The 13,008-nt window shown below is 52.7% G+C and overlaps 1 protein-coding gene across 1 annotated transcript; it reads left to right on the plus strand.

Moving 5' to 3' along the window:
• Positions 1–11,159: 11,159 nt before the first annotated feature.
• Positions 11,160–13,002, plus strand: TMEM121 (transmembrane protein 121). Its single transcript, XM_008926416.3, has one exon. It carries the CDS (start codon positions 11,791–11,793, stop codon positions 12,727–12,729), a length of 939 nt encoding a protein of 312 aa, XP_008924664.1. The 5' UTR covers positions 11,160–11,790; the 3' UTR covers positions 12,730–13,002.
• The last annotated feature ends 6 nt before the right edge of the window (positions 13,003–13,008 follow it).

Consider the following 13,008-nt stretch of genomic DNA (forward strand, 5'->3'; position numbering starts at 1 on the left):
GCAAGCATCTCCTCCTCCTCTGGGCCCCTGTAGCTGTGCGTACGGGGGTGTCAGAGGGACTGGTGGCAGGTCCTAGCCTCAGCCAGCTGGCCCGTGGGACAGCACTGACACTCTCAGATGGGGGTTACTTTAGCAGTGGGTAAGGGCAAGGCAAGCGCTGCCTCCAGGGATGCCGCATCTGAGCACTTCAGCCTGCTTTCTTCCCTTGTCCAAGCATCAGCTTTTAAGCTTGCCAGCCTCCCCTTCTACAGGGGACCTCACCCGGCCACATCCTCCTGGCAGGAGCTAAATTGCTCTTTTTATGGTAGGAATTAGCTCCCATCGCCTGCTCTGGCTGTACTGTCCCACGCACACCGTGGCTGGGAGCGGGTGCAGTGGGAGTCCTGGGGATGTGCTGGCCAGAAGAAAGCCTTGGAGAGGCTGGGAGGCATCCTCTGCCCTCCCCTGCTGGGCAGGGAGTCCGTGTGCGACCAGCACAGGCAATAACCTCAGCCTGGGGGCCTTGATGCCAGTGTGGATGTCGGCAGCAGCGGCCGTGCGGACTCAGCCAGTCATTTCACGGCCAAAGCACATTCATCGTGCGCCCTCTCTCTCTCCCCCTCCCTCCCTCCCTCCACAGAGATACCGAATAGCAAGAGCCTGCCTTTGAGGTCGGAAGTCAGGTTTAGAATTTTAATGATATCCTGTATCCCACAGCCTTTCATTTGGGGAGAAACTGCTCTAAATGACCCATTTTTCTTCATATAATGATAATCATTACCAAGAGGAAAATGAGCACTGAAGCCAGGCACAAATGCAGTCACATAGTAGATGGGGTGGCTGATTCTGACTGGCAAAACGCTACATGGGAAAATAAACCTTTTATACTTAGAAGGAATGTAAAGATGACTTTAAACATCCATGTAAATTTGGAACAAGTAAGTCATGGTGGCTTGAAACAGGAAGCAAGAGAGAGCAGCCATAAATATTTTATCTCTTTGGCAATGAGCTCCAGCACAGCAAATTGTCACATCCTCCTGGGGGAGAGGATGCCTGCTTGTGCTGTCGGATGGGGAAGCTGCAGCATCTCCCAACTTCCATGCTGCCTCTGCACTGAGCACCCTCCTCACCTGGGACCTGGCGGTGAGGAGCACAGGAGCTTCCCCACACTAGGGACAGGCTCCTACTCCTGTCTGCTTGCCCTCCCCATCTCACACTGCTCCACGGGCCACCATGACACACAGATCCTTCCAAGCATGAATCTTCTACGGGGATCAATGATTTGTTTGTTTTTTTTTTCTTATTTCTCAGGAGGGAAAGAATTTCATTAGCAAGGAAAGCCCGAAAAACCCACAGTTCGTGCAAAGTAACAGCTTAATCCCAATGAGAAGCAAACACTTCTGCACCTCAGGGTGCTGCCTAACCAACAGCTCAGACCCTTGCAGGGGCACCCTGAAGTTGTTTTAGCTGGATCGCTGGTGGTCTGAGCTGCACAGGGTGCATGGAAGTGTCCCCGGTTGGCTGGCACCGCAGGACAGATGCAAAGGAGAGGGTACCAGAGATCTTGACTGAGATACACAGGTTGTTACCTCAAATCCCTGGGGTCACGCTCGTCTCAGCCACCCCAATTGCTTCCTGCTTGTGTGCTGGCTGGTGCCCATGCAAAGGGCTGTGGGCAGTTCCCAGCACCTCTCCAGTCATCCAGCATCACTGTGTCGCTGCCTGGGAGGCGTGTGGAGGACCTCTGGGAGGGCAGCACTGTGGAAACCCAAATCACTCCTGCTGGGAGCTCTGCAGTGGTTCCTTAGCAGTGTGTGACACAGCGTGGGTGATCCCACTTGTAAAGATGATGGGACCAGAAGCCTTCATCAGATGCACTCCTCAAAACTCAGATCAGGGCATTTGCAGCCCTGGCTCTGTGACCCTCCCAGCACTGATGAACCACTGAGGTCAGTGACCAGAAAATGCACCACAGAGCAGAGCCACCATCTGTGTTTCCAGATTCTGGAGCAAAGTTGGGGAACTAGGCTTGGTCACAACTCTGTGTGACCTTGAAGCCATTTTCCTTTAGAGTAGGCATCAAAGCCCAGCTACTTGCTGAAGGTGGCATTAGGCTGAACACATTGCAAACTGCTGGTGCTGTGTGAGGGTGTGAACAGAAGGGGCTGTGGTGAATTGTCTTTGAGGTGAAACTCAAGGCACTTCATTTAGTGCTCAGATTTCAGTCTAGAAGTCAACAGCTGCTTCTGACCGTTGTGTTCAAATATCTAAATAATTCAAGTAGGTGTGACCCAAGGAAAACCTATAAGCATATAATTCATTGGGAGAGTGAGTCCTGATCCTAGGTAATTGCTGTCTTTTGGAGGAGCCTGTAGCAGCCCCTTGGTCTGGCTTGTATGCCAAGGATGGAGCTGGTTAGGTCTGTGAGTGACATAGGAAGCCTGGTCTCTGGGTGCTGGAATTGAATTCAACACCACCAATACAGATTTTATTAGATTTATTAGATGACTAGTAGAGAGAAGGCTAGAAGCTAGAGGAAGAGAAATGTCTCCCCAGCAACCTCCAGGCTGGTGTTATTTTTCTTGCACTGTGTCAGGTGGGTGCAGTGCTCTTCTCCCAAGTGATGCCAGAGCAGCAGATGCCACCATTGCCTCCACCCCAGAGGCTGAGGCATGCACAAAATGGGGAGGGTAACCCCAAGCTTGGTGCCAGAAAGCCTGTTCCAGAAGGATCTGGCAGTGGCATGGACTTAAATGGTGGAGCACAAGTGTAGAACTGAGGCCCATCTCTAGCCTGTGGCATCATCAGCCCCCTACCGTGACTCAACTGTGATTTAAAACAGGTTAATAGCTGTCTGCTGGAAGATGCACCACCAGGTTCTCATCCTGCTAAGGTTTCATGATAAACAACATTGAGTTATTGTCATCAGTAATTAACGGTGGATCAGCCTTGCCCAAATAAATTCACTGACTGCATGGCAAGGCAAAGGTTCCTTGATTTTGCAAATTACCCAACACTTCTTTCTTGCATTCTGTCCCAGCATTATGAAGATTTGAGGTGAACTTTGCAGCACTTGAACTCAGAAAAGTGGCACAATAGTGAAGCTTTACTGGGATACACCCATGCTCTGCTGCCTGCTCACAAGTCACTTCACTAGGGAGCAGAAGTAGCCGAGCTGCCTTCATCTCATGGGGAACTGGATCAGCTGTCAGTGTGACAGGCTGAGCAGCTCCACACCTCCTCTCAGGGGAGCCCATCACCTCATGCAGGCCAGACCAGATGGCTGGATAGACCTGTGGAAGTAGCAGCATGGCAGGTGTCACCAGAAGATGAGACCTGCTGTCACAGGAGAGGCTCTGTCTCAGGAAGGTCTCTGAGGAGTAGAGATAGGGGAATAAACCCGGGGGAACCAGCCAGCAGTACCACCTTAGGGTGGCTTGGAAACAGCCAGCAACAAAATCACCCCAGGGATTATCCAGATCCTCCCATCTCTGCTGGCAGTTCACACAGAGGCTGAACCCTCGTGGTGCTGGAGGGACAGAGTCCCCCTCTCTGTGTTTGGGGTCCTCGGTGAGGTTTGGCAGTGGCACTGCCCACAGCCCTGTGCATGGCTGGGCAGAGGGTGGCCTCGCCAGGCTCAGCGGGAACCAGCAGACACAATCTCCTTTTATCACAGCCACTGGGCTCTGCTCCTCCATTCCACCAGAGCAGCCAGCAGCTGTCTCCTGTTAATTAAGAGCAGAACAATCAGTTTTAATCAAAGGCCAGACCGATGGCAGCAGTAGCAGCCTGCCCAGCTCATCTCACCTCTGCTAATGCTGTGCTCAGGACAGAGAGGGAATAATAACAGGAGCATAGTTGTTTCTCTGCGATTGCTGCCCAGCTGCAATGTGCCACCACAGCCTGGCGACAGGCACAAGCTGGAGGCGGCTCCCAGGGAAGGACTCAGAAGAGTCAGACACCTCTATCCTCCCAACTCTTCCCTTTAGAGCTTGCCCTGCTTTACATGCATCAGGCATTTTCCTCCTACACCCCTGCCTTCCGTGGTGTGGGTGAGGGAGGAGATAAGTGGAGAGGTGCCTCACCTGCTGCCTTAAGTCTGACAGCCAGCCTGGCCCCAGATCAGAGGAGCCAGCAGGTGACTCTCTGCCCAGGTCTCTAGAAGAGCCTGCAAGCCAGCCCCTCATCCCTTCAGCCATCTACTTCAGAGTCATCCCTGTCTGAACACCCTCTTACAGAGGCAGGAAATGCCTGTGGATTTCAGGTGCATCTTCCCTGGTAGATCCGTGGAGTTCTGCCCCAGAGCTCCCAGCAGCTCCTTCCCTATAAGCATGCTTTCAGCACCAGGAAGCTCCCAGCACTTTGCTATTTATAGCTTCACACACCAGCTTCCATTTTATTTTAATTAGCTGACTCCCTCTCCCACCTGGCTCTCAGGCACCTGGTGCATTAAATGAGGATGCTGGGAGCAGCACTCCCAGGAAAGTCTGTGCCTCTGTGCCAGCACCCAGGAGAGTGAGGACAAGGATGAGCAAGAGCAGGGATGGGGGTGTTTTCCAGCATGCAGTGGAGGAAAGCATCTGTGTGAAGACTGTGCTCTGGCTCCATGTTTTCCTTTCCCCCAGTACTGAGAGTGTGAGGTTATTTGAGGACATGGCAGCGAGTCACATGCAGAAGTACATCCTCAGGCTACTGACATCAGATCCAAGTTTTATGCTCCTGGCCTGGCTTGCTTGTGGTGTTTGCATTCCTGCCTGTTGATAGCACAGGGAAAATCCAGCCTGTGGTCTTTGTGTGCAGGTGAAACTTGGTGACCTCTTGGGTGAGGCCTTTCTATTCAGGAAGGTACCAGCAGAGGTCAAAGCTGCTGATGTGTTGCTGTATTTTAGTGACATGACTTGTGCAAGTGCAAGTTGCAGGTGCACTGTCAGCCCTGCCATGCCTGGAGGAGGAAGGCTTCTGTGCACTGAGTGCCTTTGTTCCCAGCACAAGGATGGCACAGCATCTTCAGATGAAAGCAAAATAGTTTCCTGGGCAGGGGACAGGAGCTGCTTGGGGAGCTGGCACTGTCACAAGTGATCTGGCTAGGGAACCAGTGAGGTTGTTTGTTATACCTACTGGCAGCACACTGTAGGGTGGGCTGGAAGCGTACTGGAGGAAATACCTAAAATCCAACAGCATCTCAAAAAAAGTGGAGAAAAAGCCTGGGAAAAAACAAACAAACAAAAAATGGTATAGTTGGGTCAAAATCTCCTGGCAGGGGCAAGTCTGACACCACTGAGAGAGCCAGTGCTGAGCACAGCATTTGCAGGAGCACTGGGGCTGGGAGTGCAGGGGCTTGGGGAAAGTGCTGAAGGACTTTGGCAGAGGAGCAGAAGACTCAGAAGGACCTCCAAGGTAGCAGAGAGGGAAATGCCCCAGAACCGGTGAGGAAAGCTCTGCTGAAGGGAAAGCAGAGGGTGGAAGGAGCCTGCAGTAGGGAGAAGAGGATGGGGACAACTCCAAAATCAGGACCTGCACTCCACAGGCACTGAGGTCCACGTGCATCTTCCACCGTGGCAAACGCACACGCAGACAGATGTTTGCCAAACATGCTCCTTTTGGCAAGAAAGCAACAAACTGTGGGAGATTTTGACACTTTTAAATCTGGGGTTTGATCCAGATCAGAACAAAATCTTAAAAATGCACCCAACTTGGAAACACCAAGAAATTCCTCTACAGAAACATTTTGCTTAGAAAATTGTTTTGGTAGAGTCAAAACATAGTATTGTAATTTCACATTTTACATACAAGTCAGAATCATTTACCTTCTTTAACTATTTTTAAACACCCAAAACATCTGAAAAGCTTTTTTTTTTTTTGTGACACATCTGTCAAATATCATCAAACTCAGTGTGTTTGTGAATGGGGAGATATTCCCGGCAGCTGCAGCTGCCTGTGTTGGTGGGAGAGCCCTGACCAGGATGGCTGCGGGGGACAGGACTGGGAACAAAAAGGCCATCCATCTATTCTGTGCAGGGCTCTGCTTTGGGCAGGCAGCAGTTCCCCACCCCATCACCAAAATGATCTGGTTGAGAAGGTGGTTTTATTTTTTCCCAACTCAGGGAACAGTTCTGATACCTTCTGCTTGGGTTTGTTTTTGGGAAAGGGAGGTGAAGTGAACCCCAAAGGGGACTGAGGGTGTTTGCAGCATGAGAGCACAGCTGATGCACTCACTGGTGTAAGCAGGAGCTGGTTTTGTCTGACATTGCATTGTTCATTTTGGGCAGGTTCTGGGAACAGTTTGCAGCTCTTTCCCCATTTCTTAATGTGCCTACACAGTAAACTATCTGTAATCATTAGCAAGTGGGCTGTTTCCTCCTTCAGACACAATTAGTGGGCAGGGTCCGGAAAAATCTTCCTCAATCTCATTTCCTTCACAGGATGCACTTGAGATCCCGGATGCCTTGGAGGGGGCAGGGTGCAGCTGCTGCCCAGCAGCAACCTCCCACAGGGTATGAGCATCCTCCTTCTGCCAGTCCCCAGGGACTGCCGGGGTGGGGTGGGCAGGTGAAATCTCAGCCTGCAGGTCAGTGAGGCTGAACCAAACACCCACCAGCACTGACTGTTAGTGAGGTGAAGCAGGAACATGCAATGGCATGGAGATGACATAGTTTATAGTTTTTTCTCAGTCAGAGGAGAATTTGCCCTGCCTGTAAGCCCCATCCTTACATCCTGCGTGAAGCTCACGAATAATTCTGGGGTCACAAATCATGAAAGAGATGTACAGCCTTGAACAGGCTTCCTTGCCCTGACCTCTGCCAAGAGCAGATCGCTTGGCTGCAATTCAGCTGCTCCCTGGAGCACAGCCGGCTGCCAGAGAGCAATGCCATGGCCTTGGTGGCTCTGCTGCAGCTGCACCCTAGTCCCCAGCAAGTCCTCCTCCTGCCTCACACTGGGGACAGGGCATGGCAGCCAGCAAAAGGGCTCGGTGGAGCAGCAGCTCTCCAGGGAGCTGAAGGACTGAGCGAGGGGGAGCTTCAGATTTACACTCAGGAAAGCTGGAATAAATCAAAGCAATTAAAGTGCAAATGAAGCCTTAAGCAATGCGGCATCCTAACTACCTGGGAAGTGTGTTGTGTGTACTTCTGTCTCACTCCCCCGTTTTTTTTTATAGACAGAATTCAAATTACCTAAATAATTTAAATTAATTTGCCGGGTAGAGCCAGCGTTTGGGAAGTGCCTGCTGGCATTAATGAGACTGTTTTGCCAATGGCTCCACAAGCCCTCCAGGCTTGTCTGTGGCCCCTTGCTCCCCAAACAGGGAGGTGGGATTTGTGCGGGTGTGTGGGGATGCCGGCATGTCCCTGCACCCCCACCACTCTTGGGTGCAGTGTCTGGTGCTGTGCCAGTGGTGCTGGGCACAGGCAGTGAGCAGAGGCAGGAGAGGGTGCAGGAGGGCACTGTGATGGGTGTCTGCGGGTTGCAGACGCCGGTAAGGGCAGAGCTGGTGGTAATTAATCACACACTGCAATGAGCCACCAGCATTGCAGGAAAAAGCACAGTTTAATTTTCTTGCAAACTGCCTGGGCTGGTGGTGAAGTAAGGCTGTGACTGCACGTCCTTGGGTAACCACAGGTGCTTTATAGTGTCCGGGAAGGCTGGAAAAATTGGTGCAAGACCAAGAAATAATTCCTCAGCCAGAGCAGAGGCACCAGAGTAATAGGGGAGAGGCTGGCTTGCTCTGATCCTGCTCACTTTCCCTCAGTGCCAGAGGAAACAGGGCAGAGATGAGAGTGCAAACCCTGCCCTTCAGTTGTTTGGACCCATCTGCAGGACCCCTGAATCTTTCCAGGAAATCACAGCTCCCCCATTCCCACTGAAGCCTCTCCCATCCTTCGGGGAAGCTGGGAAAGGGCAGGCTGGGCTGGGAAATGGGGAACCCCCAAGCACACCCCAGTAATGGAGAGGGACATGATGCTGCCTATCCTCATGCCATGCTGCTGGTCTTCACTGGTGAGACTGGATGCTGCTCTTGGGCTGAGCCTCGTCAGCTGGTCCCACGATGCTGTGGGTGTTATTGAGGGCATTTGCTCACTCCAGTGCAGTGGAGCTGTTTGTGTAGGGTACAATTAGAGGAGAATATGCAATTAGGGATTGAATTTTGTCCTGGTAAGGAAGCCCATGGTTGCCAAGACTGAAGCATCGCTGCAGTACTTGCTTGTGGGGGAACTGGCACCAAGCAGGATACATAGGCTGTTAGATCCCATCCCAGAGGAAGCCGCCAGCTTGGCTCACTGGCATAACGCTCCAAGCTTGTTATGTTCAGGTGAGCTGCCTTTTATTTACAAGAATTTCTGCAGGAAGAAAGTTTTGAGATTATTTACCTAAGCAAATATTTGCCTCAGATGTGCTCTTGTGGCTCTCTGTAATGCTTTTTGTCTTGTTTATCCAGCACAGTTTTATAACAGTTTCTGAATGTACTGTCAGATGCAGTCATTTAAAAGTTATAAATCAGGATTTCCTGGACTAATAGTTGTTTAAAAACTACCTACTTTTCTCTAATAGTCCTCTGAGAGTTTTACGTGCCCCCTCCCTGGTAGGATGGTCACACATCAATCAAATGGGCAAGATCTGCTCCATGGATGGGCAGAGACATTTCCAGACAGCACTGGGGCTGCAAGAGGTGGGGAAAACAGCTATTGCACAGCTGGAAAATAAGGAGAAGGGCTTGCACCACAGGAAGTGCTTAGAAACTGTTTGCAAAAGGCAAGAGAGGTGCTCACCCTGGGTAAGGTACGATTTAACCCAAGAGGAAGCAGCTCTCGAGCCCTGTGATTCATCTCAGCCCTTCCATCCCCTTCCTCTGCTCCAAAAGGTCGCCACAACAAAGGGACATGTTTATCAAACCCATCCCGAGCTGCCGTGAATTGTTCAGGAGCAGATGCGAGGGAAGAATCTGCCATTTGATCTCCTCAGCACCGGTGGTTAAAGACTTGTTGGCTGCTGTTGTAAACACGGTGAGTTAACACCCTTCAACGCCCTGGGTATTTGCTGAGAGGCAGGAAGGGGTTTTGAGTCTGCTTTCATGAAGGCATGAGGAGAGCTTGGACTGGGAGCTGTGCCTTCTCCCAGCTTCCCAGACCACACGAATAACACAGGGCAGAGAGCAGAATTTACCAGCAAGCTGCTTCCTAACCTTACTGTGCTGTGCTGCAACCCACTGCCCTTTAAATAACTGCTGCCTTTTGAAGGCATAAATACTTGCAGGGTGAAAGAAAAAACCCACCATTCCCTCCTGAAAGACCTAATTTATCTGGAATTATCCATCCTTGGCTATAAATCCCCTGTAAAACTTGGCATGAGTTTCAAAGCAGTTACAGCAATGGCTGTATATTTTTATCCGAAAGCTCAAGAAGGAACAAACTGAAGCCCCAAACAGCAGCTACGAGACGTTGCAGAGAACTGCACTGGTGAGAGTGGGGCTGCAGGGAATGCCTTGCCTGGGAAGCACCATGTAGCGGTAGTCATGACTTCCCACATCATTTTAGGCTTCTTTCTGAGCAATTCCTGCTTGAGAAATTATTTTAACACACCAGTTTTCTCTGCTGGGCATGAGTAGGGCGGCAGAAGAGCAACTGAAGGTCCTGGCTGGGGCAGTGTGTTTAAGTCCCGTGCTGTGACGTTTACTGAGCACCGCATCCACTCCTGCCACATCCTTTGGGAACAAGGGCACAGGTACACACTTCCCTGCTGTCCACCTACTCAGGCACACGGCAGGGCTGGCTCTGACTCATCTGGCTTCCCACTTTCTCTTCTTTGTTCTTTTTTTCTCCCTGAAGCAGGAGAGAATCCAGCTTTAATTTAAATGAGGCTCCATAAACATAAGCAGCTGCAAAGTAGGGCAGGTTTTTAATGGCTTACATCTCCTTGGGCTTGGCTTCTTCCCTTCTATCTCCACCTCCACCTAAAAGATGAGAGTTCTCAGGTTTGTGAGTGTCCTTGGTAAGGTGGTGGGGAGCAGGAGCAGTGCCACTGAGTATCTCTGGCAGCTCCCAGGGCTCTCAGCAGGTCCTGGTTCCCCTCCTGTAAGAAGGGATGCTCCTGAGCCCCAAGGAATGTTCAGGGTTCAGGTTGGCACCTTTGCAGCCCTCCAAATCCAGGACAAGACTCAGCCTAACCCAAGCAGGCTGGGCAGGGAGTGCTCACAGACCCAGCAGCCTGGCAGCCTTTCCACCAGTGGGTGTGGTATGGAGGACTGGCAAGGTGCAAGTTGCATGAGAGGTGAGGATCCATGGGAGTACGTGACCACAGCGGCCAGGTCCCACAGGATGAGTTGGGGGGGATCTCTAGGGGGATCTGTGGGGTTACACACTTCCCCAGAGCTGCTATGCACATAGGACTAGCTGTCACATGGCATGTGATGGGCATCTCTGGCTGTGATCATGATCTATCTCTGTTTGAGCAGTTTGGTAGCACTCTTGAGTGCACTGGGATATGTTCACTTCTGGGACTGTGTTCCCTCCATAGAAAAGATTAACAAGTTAATTAGCCGAGTGCAGCATGGTGAAAAGGAGCTGTGGCCGTGAGCCAGTCCAGAAAGCTGCTGGGACCTCATGCCACCACTGGGACAGCTTTGCTTCATCCCCCATGTGCCAGCCCTAACCTCACCCTTAATTGAGGAGGGATGGCCCCACACCCTGTGAGCTGCTCAGTAACTGGAATGCCGTGGCCATAATTTAGCAGAACTGTCCCCAGGCTGGGACCTCTGCAGAGCACTTGAGCCTCTCTCTGCACTGCAGCTGAGACATGGCTGGGCTGGGATACCTGGAGCTGGGGTGCTGTGAGCCTGCCTGTCTCCACCGGCGTTGTGGTTTCGTGTGTCTCCTGCAGAGACAGCAGGAGCACCCAGAGCATGAGCTTGCCAAGGAGTTTTGGACAGAGAGTACCTGTGTAAGGGCAACATGCTGTGTTTCCATGCAGGACACCCTGTGCTGTGTTCATACTCAATAAAGAGCTGTTCTGCATCGTCACACACAGGGCACGGTGGTGGGTACCCCTGCGGTGGGATGGTACCTGGTGGGAGCCCAGTTCATGCCAAGGTGTGCTGGGAGCTGAGGGGGATGTCATCCTCACCGTCCCATGCTCAGTACACAGAGGGACCCTAACACTCATTCTCTGTCTTTTCCAGGGATGGAGGGATGCGTGTACAGCTCAGAGCAGCAGGAGCCCAGCACAGCCCTGTGGGGATAGGCGTGAAGGTGGTTCCCTGTGAGGACACAGCGGGACCTCCCAAGGCCCTGGAGGAACGTGGAGTCTTGCTGGGAAGAGGGAGAGCTCCTCTCTGCCTGCTGCCCATTCACCTACTGTGTTTCCAGGGATTTATACAAGGATTTAGGGCTTGGAGCCTGGAAGAATATTAGTACCATAGGATTGCTGGAGAGCCTGACAGCGATGGGGGATGCACTACAGAGGAGGGACATTCCTTCAGGAGGGCCTGCACGTCCGTGAGCCCTGGCTGCTGGTGGCGGAGGGTGCCTGGGGCTGGGCTGCTCACCCAGCCCTGGGCTGGGGGCAGAGCCGCGGTGCTTGCAGGGCACAGCCAGCGAAGGGCGAAGAGCTGGGGTAGGGTCTGCAGGGACAGCCCCGAGCCCTGGGAGACCGGGGCTGCCAGCAGAGCCTCTGCTCCTCCAGGCACCTCTTCCTGGGGTGGGGGTGGGGGACTCAGCGACCCTTGGTCCCTGGGCTCACCGTGGATGTCCCTCCGTGCACCGCCGGCAGGACCGCTCCCCTAGTGCCGGTGCAGAGGGACGGAGGGCCGCTCGCCTCACCATGGTGCTGCCACCACCTGACAAGCGCCACGTCTGTCTGACCACCATCGTCATCATGACCAGCATGGCCTTCATGGACGCCTACCTGGTGGAGCAGAACCAGGGGCCCCGCAAGATCGGCGTCTGCATCATCGTGCTGGTGGGGGACATCTGCTTCCTCATCGTGCTGCGCTACGTGGCCGTGTGGGTGGGGGCCGAGGTGAAGACAGCCAAGCGCGGCTACGCCATGATCCTGTGGTTCCTCTACATCTTCGTGCTGGAGATCAAGCTGTATTTCATCTTTCAGAATTACAAAGCAGACAAGAAGAACCTGGAGACAGTGGCCAGGAAAGCCCTGACCCTACTGCTCTCCATCTGTGTGCCAGGGCTCTACCTGGTGCTGGTGGCCTTGGACAGCATGGAATACATACGGACCTTTCGGAAGAAAGAGGACTTGCGGGGGCGCCTCTTCTGGGTGGCCCTCGACCTGCTGGATATCTTGGACATACAGGCCAATCTGTGGGAGCCACAAAGGACTGGCCTGCCCATCTGGGCAGAGGGCCTCATGTTTTTCTACTGCTACATACTCCTCCTGATCCTGCCTTGCGTGTCCCTCAGTGAGATCAGCATGCAAGGGGAGCACATTGCCCCACAAAAAATGATGCTCTACCCCGTCCTCAGCCTGGTCACCATCAACATCGTCACCATCTTCATCCGGGCCATCAACATGATCTTGTTCCAGGACAGCAGGGTCTCCACTATCTTTATTGGCAAGAACATCATCGCAATTGCCACCAAGGCGTGCACTTTCCTGGAGTACAAGCGGCAGGTGAAGGAGTTCCCCCAGAATGCCATTGCCCTGGAGCTCCAGCAGAACTCCCTCTCGCACAACCAGACCATCCACAGCGCACAGGGCATCCCTCACGAGCCGTCGCCCACCAGCGAGATCCTCGACACATGAGGGATGCCCCAGCCAAGCGTTGGTTCAGATAGCCCCGTGCTGAGCAGAGGAGGGATGCTGCTTTCTTGCTGCCTGGTGCGAGCACGACCGACACGTCCCGGCAGGGAGGGCTCTTCTGGGCACAGAAACACCAACCGCGTTTTAATTGAGCTGTGGAGTGTCCTCTAGACGTCTTCATCTCAGGTATAACCCTAGGAGTCCTCCAGACAAACCAAATGTACTTGCAAAGGACCTGAACCAGCTAACCCTCTTTCTCCCTCCTGCCACAATCTCCCCTCC

This window comes from Manacus vitellinus, unplaced genomic scaffold (genome assembly GCF_001715985.3).
Source record: "Manacus vitellinus isolate BGI_N305 unplaced genomic scaffold, ASM171598v3 scaffold_44_pilon, whole genome shotgun sequence".
Classification (NCBI taxonomy): Eukaryota; Metazoa; Chordata; class Aves; order Passeriformes; family Pipridae; genus Manacus; species Manacus vitellinus.

Excerpts from the sequence above, each read along its gene's own strand:
- TMEM121 (XM_008926416.3), top strand. The coding sequence starts at position 11,791 with ATGGTGCTGCCACCACCTGACAAGCGCCACGTCTGTCTGACCACCATC.